Below are 13,209 nucleotides of genomic sequence, written 5' to 3'. Positions count from 1 at the left end.
CAATATCTAGGAAATAGAATAAGCCTAGGTAGGCATCACAATAGCCAGCTAGTGAAAATGTATATACACACAATGGAATTTTAAACATCTGTAATAAAAATTGATTTGTATAAAGGTTTTAGATGTGTTACATAAAAAGAAGCTGTGCTGTGGGTATAGCTCACTAGCAGGATACTTCCATAGCAGATATAAGGGTCTGGGTTCAATTCCCAGAACCATAAATAAGTAAATAAATAAACAAATAACTAGACAAATAAGTAAATAAACAAACAATTTTCGGGGCTGGATAGGTGCCTTAGCAGTGAGGAGCACTTGGTGCTATTGCAGAGAACCTGGTTTAGTTTCCAGCACCCACACTGCGGCTCACAACTATTCAAAACTCCAGTCCGTTGGATCTGACTTTTTCTCTTGGCCTTTGTGTGTACCAGGTATGTGCATGGTACACTTATGTACATGCAGGCAAAGCATTTATACACATGAAATGAAAGTAAATCTTTATTTAGAAAGAAAGCAGCAGCATTACATATGCTGGATAACCTCCTCCAGTCTTTCTCTCTTTAACATTGTGTTTGGTATCTTTGTTTCTTTTTGTTGTTGTTGTTGATGATGATGATTACTTATTTTTATTTTAAGTGCATTGGTGTTTTGTCTGCACGTTGCTTCCCCTGGACCTGGAGTCACAGGCCATTGTAAGCTGCCGTTTGTGTTCCTCCCCCTCAGATCCCAAGCACAGAGTTATTTTAAGAAAAGTATAGCACTGCATTATCATTGTTTGTTTTACTTTCAGAAAACTACCAAGTCTCTTTCCAGTTGGAAAATTCATCTTTGTACCAAAATGAAGATATTTATGAGAGTATGGATGCTAAAAAAAAGAGTCATCCCAGAATGGATATTACATGGATCCTTCTCATCCGCTACTATATACACCTACAGAGAACTAACAACATGAACAAGCTGCTAGGTGGGTATCAACGTGATAAGAAAGAATCTATTATTTCCCTTTTCCTACTTAGGTCACATTTCTAACTTAGAGTATAGAATAGTTTGACATCTGAGTGAAGGGTCATTGAAAGATGGGAGTTTCAGGGACTTGAGCCTAGAGGACAGGAACCTTCGATGGAATAATATTTCAATGTAATGAGTGTCTGCAGACATTCCACACATCTTGTTTCATATGTTTAAAAACATCATGACAGAAAGGTACCTGGTAGATTCCCAAGATTGCCAAAGTGATCTGTAGAGCAAAACAGGTAAAAACCAGGGACTACAGAGTGACCGCTTTACAAAATTAATAAAACAGAATTTGGCTTTAGGGCATGTTCCATTGTCTAGCATGTAAAATGCATAACTTTGAATAGGATATTTTAATTTTAAAAATCACTACATCTCAGTTGGAGTTTCTATTGCTGTGATAAAACACTAAGACTAAAAGCAACTCAAGGTGGGAAGCTTTTATTCCAGATTCTCAGCTCACACTCCATTGCTGAGAGAAGTCAAGACAGAAATGGTCATGGAAGAGTCCTGCTTCCTACCTTACTCCTCATGGTCTTGCTCAGCCTGCTTTTTCATAGCACCCAGGAAGACTACCTGCTCAGGAGTAGAACCACCCACCAGGATCTTGGTCCTCCCATATCTGTCAGCAGCTAAAATGCCATATAAGGCTGTAGCCATTTGGTGGGGGCATTTTCTCAGTTGAGATTCCCTCTTCTTAAATGACTCTAGCTGTGTCAAGCTGATACAAAAGTAGCCAGCACTCCATGTTAAAGAATTTCTAGAAAAACTAGTAAAGTCTGCTGAAACCAACTATTTTCCATGATTATTCTGACAATATTAGTATTTTATTATGCCTTATCAGTGCCCTTAAAGTTAGTGGCCTAGTGTTGCTCATGAATGCAGTCAAGAAAGACTGGCTGATCCACACCACTGTCCAGTGATTGAGTGACCAACAGAGCAACCAAGCTGAGTCAAGCTAAGTACAGCTACCAGGTGTTAGCAAGGGGATAAGCAATCACTAGAGAAGGTTTTGGCATTGGCAGGTGATTGTGCCATGGTCTTCAGGGATGGAAACTCATTCAAAGGAGAAGAATGTGGACTTGAGCCTGAGCACCCAGCCCTGAGGATGTCCTGCCATCACAGCGACCAGTTTGCCTCCAACTGCAGTAGTTGGCACTTTCCACAAAAACATTCATCTCTCTGCATTTAGGTCCTGGTCTTTCTTAGGGTTTTGTCCATTCCATAAAAATAACTGGTGCCGAGGTTCCCCACATTCAGCAGTGCCCTTAGCCGGTAAGGGCATTCTTCCCTTATCAGAATGTCCACTACAAGGTCTGTTTTATGGGAACCCAAAGTAAGACAAGTAGACAGAACAGATGGTGAAGTTGTTAACATTTACAACCAGAAACAATACCCTTATGTGCCTCTGAGATTTCCCTTGAAGCCTGTGGCAATCAGTAGTAACCCACTAGCCTATACATCAAACAGAGCGAGGTGATGGACACTGGCTGGTTGCTGTCCCATAACAGGCAGTGAATGAATACCAAAACTGAGAACATTCTTCCATTCTTCCACATACAAGGCTAAATAATGGTCTCTTTGTTTTGTAAGCATCTGCAACTCCGGTCTCTGGGATTTCTTTGCCTGATGACATGCTCCTCACATCCCTGTTCAATTCTGAACTGATTCTGCGCCAAAAAGAAATGCATCTTTTCCTGAAACGGTTCTTACAACTCTACTCTTCTTCATGCATTGATGAGTTCCCAAAGGAACTCCTTCAAAGTCTGGAAAACCCTATTCCATTAGAGAAAGGCAAGGTAAGCTTCTAAAACATTTATCTATGTGAACTGTCATAGATAACCCTCCTGTTTCAAAAGGAGCATAGCAGTCTCCAAGTGGCACAGAGCTTTCTAATTTACCCAGAGTTCCTAGAAGGTGTAATCTGCAGAACCACATAGGGAGGTGAACCAAAACACCGGGAGTTTCAGGATAATTCCCACTTCAAGTCTTCTTTATTGTCATTCTCATTGACCTTGGAAAAGCCACAGAATCTTCTATGTTCCCATGAAGTCAATGTCTTTCAGGAAACCATTTTGCTAAGTTCTGATGCAAATTCCAGCATCATTGCCATAACTTAGTCTGAGTCTTTCTAAATCCACACCCAAGTTCTTTGTATTTGTTTTATGCATGTAAAAGATCCATTGCACTCTTCACAGTAGTTAATATTAATAAATATTAATAAGCATTAATAAGTAAAAGCTCTTCAGAGTTGGAAAATGTTTTATTTGGGAAAGTTCCATCAAATTCAATGTATTTTTACAAAACATGTGATATGAAAACGTTAGAGATTCTTATCCACAAGACACAAAAAGATGAATATAAATGAAGTTTTAAGAGTTACATTTAGAACCATCATGGTTGTGAGTAAAGTGAATGCTAAACAAGCTACTGAGATAAAGGAGTTTGATTATATTGAGAAAGTAATTTCAAAATAGGAACATGGGCTTGAAATTCAATAGTCAATGAACATTTGCCAAATTCCTACACTATGCCAAAGAAACACTGAGTTGATAGAAACAATGTAGAAAAGCGGGACCCCTGGGTACAATCTTGATCTGGTCGTAGAGAAACAGCAGATCTTAGGTTTGGCCAAAAGGAAGTTAGATTACTTTAGAAATTCTTACTAAGGGACATGGAGAGGAGAGTATGAAAGTTAAGATAGGTTGTTGATAGTTTTACTTTGAAATTGCTAAAGGAAATGTGAGGGAAATACTTGATGGTTTAAATATAAGCAAGACACTTCTCATTCTGACTCTAATAGCTCAGGAAAGGGTGCCAAGAACTGAAATATGAGATCACATGAAATTAACCAGTTTCTAGGGGCTGAGGAGATGGCTCAGGGGCTGTGTAAACATGAGAACCTGAGTTCACACCCCGGGCACTTATGTAAAAGGCTAGGTGTTATGGCTCCTCCCTTGGGTAAGTGGATTAAGATAAGCAGATGCCAAAAGCTTGCTGGCCAGCCAGTCTAGCCAAAATGGGGTTGAGCATGATATAGGAACACACTACTAGCACACCTACAAACAAGTGCACTCACACACATACATGCTCACACATACACGCACAACGACAGAAAGAAATTGTCAAAAGAGTGAGTGACAGCCTGCTGAATGGGAGAAAATCATTTTTAGCTATATTTCAGAGAAGGGGGAAATATTTAGAATATATAGAGAATAACAAAAACTAAACACTACAACTCAAACTGCCAACTAATAAATGGGCCAACAGATGAAAAGACAGGTTTCAAAAGAAGAAATGTGAGTTACCAATAAATACATTTTTAAAGTGTTCACTATCCTTAGCCCTCAGAGAAGTGCAAATTAAAATTACCTTGGGAGTCCATCTCACCCTCATCTGAACAGCTTCTTATAAGGAAACAAATGACCCCACAAATGCTAGTTGGAGTGTGGGAAAAGAGTAATCCCTTGTCTCCTATTGGTGGGAGTATAAAATAGAACAAAGCCACTGTGGAAATCAGTGTAGAGGCTTCTAAAAAACACTAAAATTGAACTTGCATGTGACCCATCTATACCACTCCTAGGTATGTAGCCAAAGGATTTTTCACCCTATTACAGCAACATCTGAAACCCACATTCACTGCTTCTTTTTTCATGGAAGCAAGAAAATGGAATCAGCCCAAATGCCTATCAGCCAATGAACACATAAGGTATATACACAAAGGAGTTTTATTTAGCTGTATAAAAGAAGGCAATTATGAATTTACAGGAAAATAGATGGGGTTGGGAAAAATACTATATCAGGGGAGGCTCAGAAAGACAAATGCCACATCTCTCTTCCATGTGGACCCTGGCCTCCAATGGTAAATACGTGTATCCACACAGGTGAAGATGTGAGTAAAGTCCAGGGTACTAGAGAGGAGCCTGAGACACAGGGTTAAGAACAAGGGGTAGGAAAGACAATAGAAGACACGAGATATTGGAATGGTGGAATGGAGACTCCTGGGGGTAAAAGTGTATGGCAGGAGGAAGCAGAGCAGGAAAATGGGGGAGGGAGTGTAGCTGGGCAAAGACAACCAAAATGAAACGTATACGAAAATACCAGCAAGAAACTTGTTACTTTATAGACAATCTTTTAATTGTTAAAAGAAAATCACGTTCTAAAAAGAAAGAGTAATACAAAAGTAAAACAACATGTATTTATTAGGTTTGCTATTGGTATTGTGTAGTGTTGACTGGCAAAGGATTGAGGAAAAGAAATAGAAAAGAAGGTAGTGAGGTAATGGACCATACGACCACAAGAATGGGAAGGAAGATACAGAAAAAAAGACGCTAATTAAGAATAAAAATGGTATACTAAAACTGCATCATGACCCTTTGGAGATGGAAGGCAAAGGGGCAGTGGAAAGCCTGTGATCCTTAGAGCTCAGTGACATGATCAGCCGATGGGGGGAGGGAAGCTGAAGAAGGAGCATCTCATGGAGGATGCTGACATGCTTTGCTCTCTAGATGAAGGTCTGAGACTCTAACAGCAAACTCAAGGAGGCATGGATCCATGAACTTGCAGTCCATGTTTATGAAATGAATAAATCAACTCAATTGCACAGATTCTTTTAATATTAGAAAAAAGATCCTTACTTGTTCTGAATTAACTCTATCTCTGAACCTCACCATTTAACTCTTTAGTGTTTACAACGATAGATTTCCATGTACCAGTCATGTCCATACTTCTGTTGCTAGCTTTGCCTGGGAAGTGCTTGTTCCAAAACAGGAATGTTCACACATCTTATCCTCCTAGGATGGAACACCTCTGTGTTGGGAGACAATGTTTCAAACTTAAAAGAATACTTTGAACAGCCCTGCCTTTTTATTCCAAAGAGTTAGTTTCTTGTGTTTTTGTTGTTGTTTTGTTTTTCTGTTGTTTTGTTTGTTTTTGTTTTTAATAAATTGTGACCTTAGATGAAATATACAATGTGTGGTGGTGCATTCCTGCAACCCCAACATCAGGAGGCTGAGATATAAGGATAGTAAACTGTAGGCCATCCTGGACTACACAGCAAGACACTGTTCAATTACAGTAGAAAGTATATATAAACAAAACATTTAAATAAGAAAACAAGAAAAAACTCATTTAAAGAGCTTTTAAGAACTCTTTTGAAGAGCCAAGTATGTTGGTTTATGTCCATAATCCCAACCCCCAGGAAGCTGAGCCAGGGAGATAATGAATTTCTTGCCCCCTGGGCTATGTGGTGAAACCTAGTAGGCTGCACAATGAAACCCCACCTCAGCACAACAACAGACCACAGAAGCTGGACTCAGATAAAGGAGTGGTCAAGGAACTGTCCTGAAGGTAACATGTAGGAATCCTGCAGGAAGGTGTTTCGTAGGACTTTCTCATCTTCCTGGAAACTGGAGAACTGTGACATTCCTGATACCACCCCTTCCTGGAGTGAGCTCTAGCTCACTGAGAAGTGCAAGCGTAAGAGTAGGAGGAAAATTAGCCACGTCTGTGAATCATGACATTAATACTGTAGAGTGTGTCTTCCTAAGTGTTGGTGAGGGGCTGGCTTCACTTTTGGTGAATTTCCTTACTCTTCACATGGTATTGGAACAAATCAAGCTTCTTCATAGGGCTCCTTAAAAATCTCACTCAAAGGAACAAAGAATGTCAACAAAGAATGTCCAACAAAGAGTTCACTCACAAGAGAGGCAGATATGTGCATATCCTGACTATTTCCCCTAAATTTATCAATAAAGTCAGTTTCTCCCAACAGAGGAATGAGAGGGATGGGCTGACCAGTAAACTCTCCCACAACCACACATAGCATTGTAGAAAACTCTATGGATTCTGATTTACCTCTTTGGAACTGAGACTCCCTTGTGAATTACTGCATATATCCCATACACCTTGGGTTGTTTGTTTTGTTTTTAGTTTTTTTGTGTTGTCCCTCATGATTGTTTGTTGATTATTTGTTTATTTTGATCACTGTCTCACTTTAGGCCAGTCTGACCTGAAACTTAACTTTGTAGCTCAGGCTACCCTTAAACTCACAATAGTCTTTCTTCCTCCCTCAGTCTGCTAAGTGATAGCATTATAAGCTTTAGCCATTCTACATGGTTATACCTTGGCTCTGGAAGTAGGTGACAGGGGACTTGCCTTGAGGGCTGAGAACAGTGTCTTCATAGTTCCACTCTTGTGGATATTGAATAAGACCTTGGAAACAAATGTGCATGCCTGAAGTCTGTTTGGAAAGTATCACTGGCCTAATTGTTCTGCTATGAAGGGCTACCTGGACTCTCATGACCTGATTCTGAGGCTGGAGTTCCACTGGTAGAACCTGAAATGCAATGTGCAGCCCTCTGTCATTGTTCATGGCAGTGTTGCTAGGGTAGATTTTGTTTCACCTGTATACTCTTGTTTTTATATAATTAGTCTAACACTATCCCGGGATAATCAGCTCTGCGATCACTGTCGCTTGCTTGACAGGTGCAAGGTACCTAATCATGTGTTCGTTTCACTGGGGTAGGTAACTAATGAGCATGAAGCCTTTGGGGATTTTTTGATATAATCTCAAAGCTTGGCTGATTTTTATAATAACATTTTTGAACATTTAATCACTCGGGAGGGTACTTCAATCAAACTGTTTCCTTACTTTGATACTTGAGCCTGTGTTTCCCCTCACTGAGAAGTGGGTACCTTTCCATAACAGTCATTGCTGGGTGTTGTGTTGCATTGAATCTATTGGAGCTCTGTAATGGAAAACAAAGGCATCAAACAAATTGAATTAGAGGTCCCAAATAGAAGATGATAAAAATCACGAACAGTGTTGAGTTATGCATGCTTATGGGCTGAGTGCCTATGCAGTCTGTGCAAATCCAAATATTCAGTTAGCTGGAATGATTTGGATTTGATAGGATGGTAGGTCTGTTACACATTTCTTTTAAAGGATTAAGAAAACATAAAAAGCACTTGGTGTATAAGTCACCATTTTTATATGTGTGTGGATTATATATGCATCTATTTTATTATATAAATATATTTTTAACATATGCATACATTAATATATATTAAATATGTATGTATATAATTGATCTTATGGGAAATGCATGTTTTCATATGAACAAAGTGTGTATGTTCAGGTATGTGTATTTGTGTGTACTGCATGTAGAGGACAGAGGACACCCCCCAGATGTCATTCTCTAGGAGCTACCCACCTTGGTTTTAGAGACAGGATCTCTCACTGGCCTGGCACTTACAGGTCGGTGACCCCTAGAGAGTCAACTGTTTCTACCTCCTAGCACTGATCATACATGCACAGTCCATCATGCTGAGCTTTTTCACAAAGCCTCTGAGAATTGAACTCACGTCCTCATGCTTGAGAGGCAAGCCCTGAAGACTGTCATCACCCCAGGTTTGATACTGATGTCTGTTATACATACTGAGTGTTGTCCTAATGATCACCACGTGTTTAACTAAAAAGTAACTGATTTTTATTTTCCTACACTGACCCAGTTATGAATATGAATTATTTTTCAGAACCTAGGAAATAATAACGATAAATGTCAGAGTACTAATAATTAGAATAATTATTTATTATAAGAATAATTAATAATTGTCAGAACTTAGGAAAGCTCCTCATATTAGAAATTCAGTTTTGGCAGGGTAGTGGTGGCAGCACATGCCTTTAATCCCAGCACTCAAGAGACAAAGGCAGATCTCTGAGTTCGACAGAGTGAGTTCCGAGACAGCTGGGGCTACACAGAGAAACTGTGTCTCAAAAATAAAAAACAAATAATAATAATTACCAAAAAGAAAGAAAGAGAAATTTACTTTTGAAGCAATTCTTTACCCAGCCTCTTTTATGAACTGCTGGATGTGAATCCAACTTATGTGAATCACTCTTCATTATGTAGAGTTTTTAAATATAATTTTTTATTTATTATAACTTATTCACTTTGTATCCCAGCTGTAGCCCCACCCTCATCCCCTCCCAATCCCACCCACACTTCCTCTCTCCTTTGTCTCCTCCCATGTCCCTTCCCCAGTCCACTAATAGGGGAGGACCTCCTCCCCTTCCATCTGATCCTAGCCTATCAGGTCTCATCAGGACTGTCTTTCATAGTCTTCCTCTGTGACCTGGGAAGGCTGCTCCCCACTCAAGGGGAGGTGATCAAAGAGCCAGCCACTGAGTTCATGTCAGAGACAGCCCCTGTTCCCCATACTAGGAAACCCATTTGGAGACTGAGCTACCACAGGCTATCTGTGTGCAGGGGGGTCTAGGTTATCTCCCTAAATAGACTTTTCTTGGAGTATCAGTCTCAGAAAAGACCCCTAGGCCCAGATTTTTTGGTTCTGTTGCTTTCCTGTGGAGCTCCGGACCCTTCTAGGTCTTTTATCTCCCCCTTCTTTCATAAGATTTCCTGTACTCTGCCCAAAGTTTGGCTATGAATCTCAGTATCAGCTTTAATACCTTGCTGGGTAGAGTGTTTCAGAGGCCCTCTGTGGTAGTCTCCTGTCCTGTTCCTTATTTTTACCTTCTTCTGATGTCTATCCTGTTTGCCTTTCTGAATGAAGATTGAAAATCTTACCCAGGGTCTTCCTTCTTGCTTAGCTTCTTTAGGTGTGCAGGTTTTAGTATGTTTATCCTATGTTATATGTCTAATATCCACTTATAAGTGAGTGTGTACCATGTGTCTTTCTGCTTCTGAGATAGCAGATGATCTTTTCTAGTTCCTAACATTTGCCAGAAAATTTAATGATTTCCTTATTTTTAATTGCTGAGTAGCATTCCACTGTTTAAATGTGCCACAATTTCTGTATCCATTCCTCTATTGAGGGACATCTGGGTTGGTTCCAGATTCTGGCTATTACAAATAAAGCTGCCATGAACGTGGTTGAGCAGGTGTCCTTGTTGTATACTTGAGCATACTTTGGATATGTGCCTAGGAGTGGTATAGCTGCATCTTGAGGAAGCACTATTCCTAATTGTCTGAGAAAGTGCCAAATTGATTTCCAAAGTGGTTGTACAAGTTTACATTCCCACCAGCAATGGAGGAGAGTTCCCCTTTCTCTACATCCTCTCCAGCATGTCTTATCACTTGAGTTCTTGATCTTAGGCATTCTTATGGATGTAAGGTGAAATGTCAGGGTTGTTTTGATTTAGATTTCCCTGATGGCTAAGGATGTTGAGCATTTCTTTAAGTATTTCTCTGCCATTCTATATTCCTCTACAGAGAAGTCTCTATTTAGCTCTATACCCCATATTTTAATTGGATTACTTGATTTGTTGCTGTTTAATTTCTTGAGTTATTTATATATTCTGGATATTAATCCTCTGTCAGATATAGGGTTGGTGAAGATCCTTTCCCTATCCGTAGACTGTCATTTTATTTTGATGACAGTGTCCTTTGCTTTACAGAAGCTTTTCAGTTTCATGAGGTTCCATTTATTGATTGTTGATCTTAGAGCCTGTGCTGTTGGTGTTCTGTTCAGGAAGTTGTCTTCTGTGCCAATGAGTTCAAGGCTCTTCCCCACTTTTTCCTCTAACAGGTTTAGTATGGCAGAGTTTTTGTTTGTTTGTTTGTCTGTTTTTAACACCAATCCTATGTTTTTTTTTTTTAATTTTATAGTTTCTAGATCATTTTGGAAAGTTTCCTATTTAGTATTACATTTCAGTCAAAATATCTTTCTCCTTGTCTTAGGGGGACAGCTTGAAAGATCAAGTGCCTTTGCCATTTTTGCTTTTGTTTTGAAGCCTTGCATTCATCGTCAATGCCTGAATATCTCAGGCATAAGGAAGGGGTGCAGGCATCTGGCTTCCCTTTCTGGTGGGGATGTGTCTTCCTTGGTCATCATCCCTCTGGGATGTTTTGGCCATCAGGAACTTGTAGCAGGGAAACTGCTTCCTGGTTACCACACTGTGATCTTGGCTGAAAGAAGAGGTTAACTTTGAAAATAATTTACGTTCCATTAATGGTTCTTTTCAGACTCGAAGTCCTGCTATATGTATTGCTTTGTCCCTGGCTGCCCTGTTTTTTGTTGACAAACATCAGCATCTTCTGCACCTGAGCAACCCTCTAAACAGTAAAATTCCCAGTTCCATTCTTTGCACTTATGTCTTTGGTTTGGTGACCAAATTTCCTAGGCCCAGATCCTACCGAGGGCTTGAACTTACAAATCAGCCATGTGCATTTAAAGAAGGAATGAGAGAAATTGGACTTAAGCCTTTCAGGGAAAAATAAGTGTCGTATTTTGTAATGGTGCTACCACTAAATAGGCCATAAGAATTATGAGCAGACACTGCAGGTCACATGTTGTGTCGCAAGAGTTTGAAGCATGTGTTTTCTCACCAGTGTGTACAGAGAAGCAATGTAGCAGGCTATTTCTTAGCAACATGTTTCAGGGTATTTCTTTTCCTGGAAGTTTTACTAATGTAAAAGACGTCTGTTGACTCCACAGGTTTATTTTATTTTATTTTATTTTATTTTATTTTATTTTATTTTATTTATTTTATTTTATTTTATTTTTATTAATTACAGTTTATTCACTTTGTATCCCACCTGTAGCTTCTTCCCTCCTCCCCTCTGAAGCCTACCCTCTCTCCCTGTTCTCCACCCATGACCCTCCCCCAGTCCATTGATAGGGGAGATCCTCCTCCCCTTCCATCTAACCATAGCCTCTCAGGTCTCATCCGGAGTGGCTGCATTGTCTTCCTCTGTGGCCTGGTAAGGCGCACCCCACCTGAGGGCGAGGTGATCAAAGAACAGGCCACTAAGTTCATATCAGAGACAGTCCCTGTTCCCATTACTAGGGAACCCACTTGGATACTGAGCTGCCATAGGCTACATCTAGGCAGGGGTTCTAGGTTATCTTCATGAATGGTGCTTGGTCCATAGGGTTTTAAAGCATCATTTATTATATGAAAAATTATTCTGTGGTGCTTTAGGGGCAGTTTTAAGGTCTGCCTTATTAAAATAAGCAAAGACAACTCCCAGAATTTTTTCTTTTTTGATTTTTTTAAAATTTTTATTTTATTTTTATTAATTACAGTTTATTCCCTTTGTATCCCAGAAATTTTTTTTAATGTGGCCAGTTAATTTTCTTTCAGTATTGAATGAGCTCATTATCAGCAACTATACTGACGTGGTTTCTCATTGTTTCTGTTCCCTTAGCTTCATCAGGACAATTCCATGCATTCTACCTCGTCTGGAAAGCTCACTGGCAGTCCATCGTCTACAGAAACCTCATCAGAAATGGCAGTGCATGCTTCAAACAAAGAACTTTGCTTTCAGTGGTATATTCCTCCCCTGGACAAGACTCCAAAGAACAAGGAACCTATGGTACGCAACACATCAAGAATTAAATATTCCACTTGAGATAAGGCTTAGAACAGTCTAACTGAAGAAGCAGCAGCACAGAGTAGTCCCTTAATGACAAGATGACAAGATGGAGCAGGAATTCAGATTCTAAGGGAGTCTTGGACATGGGTCAGGCTTTGAAAAGTGGAACAGTTGGTCAATATAACCTTTAATGGAGAGGCCTTCCAGTCTAGAAATCTCTGAGGATCGCTCACTCTAAGAAGCACCTCAGGTGTTTTCGCATAGACCGATAGCCTTAGGGATTTTCCTTGTCTGACACTTTCATTTGCTTTTAAAATGTCTCCTGCATCAGTATTCTTTTGAATTCTCCAGCACATAAGCTTTGTCCCCACCCCCACAGCATCTGTACTTCCTTGACTCACCTTCACTCATATGACCCCTGTCACACCCAAAACCTCATAGGCCAATCCTTTTATGTTCCCCATCCTCCTCCTCCTTTAGGCTAGAAGCCTGCTAACATTGGGCCAATTATATAGCTTACCCTATTCAGACAAAAGGAGCCTTAGCATATAACTTCCCAGATCTATTTAAAGATGTGTCTTACCTAAAGGCAAGCCATTCCTTGTTATCTACAGGTGATTGGTGCCAGGATTTTCCAAAGATACCAAAATCCATGGGTGCTCAAGTCTCTTTTTTAAAATGACATATTTGCATATGGCCTACCTACATCCTACTGTGCACTTTCAATCTTTTCTGCATTACATATAACATCGAACACAATGGAGATGTGTGCGTGGTTTCTATGCTGTTATATAGAGAGTAATTACTTGACAGAATCTTTGCATGTTCAACAGATATGACAACAACAACCACAAAAATA

The 13,209-nt window shown here is 39.8% G+C and overlaps 1 protein-coding gene across 1 annotated transcript in view; it reads left to right on the top strand.

Annotated features, from left to right (window-relative positions):
• The window catches only part of Cfap54 (cilia and flagella associated protein 54), a 301,678-nt gene that overhangs the window by 243,604 nt on the left and 44,865 nt on the right, over window positions 1-13,209 (top strand). Inside the window, exons 62-64 of the mRNA XM_055627824.1 lie at window positions 788-961; window positions 2,605-2,810; window positions 12,183-12,350. Coding sequence (XP_055483799.1) covers window positions 788-961; window positions 2,605-2,810; window positions 12,183-12,350 — 548 coding nt within the window. The remainder of the gene's footprint in view (window positions 1-787; window positions 962-2,604; window positions 2,811-12,182; window positions 12,351-13,209) is intronic.

This window comes from Psammomys obesus, unplaced genomic scaffold (assembly GCF_907164565.1).
Source record: "Psammomys obesus unplaced genomic scaffold, mPsaObe1.curated_primary_1811, whole genome shotgun sequence".
Classification (NCBI taxonomy): domain Eukaryota; kingdom Metazoa; phylum Chordata; class Mammalia; order Rodentia; family Muridae; genus Psammomys; species Psammomys obesus.
This window is presented reverse-complemented; position numbering and strand designations above follow the sequence as displayed.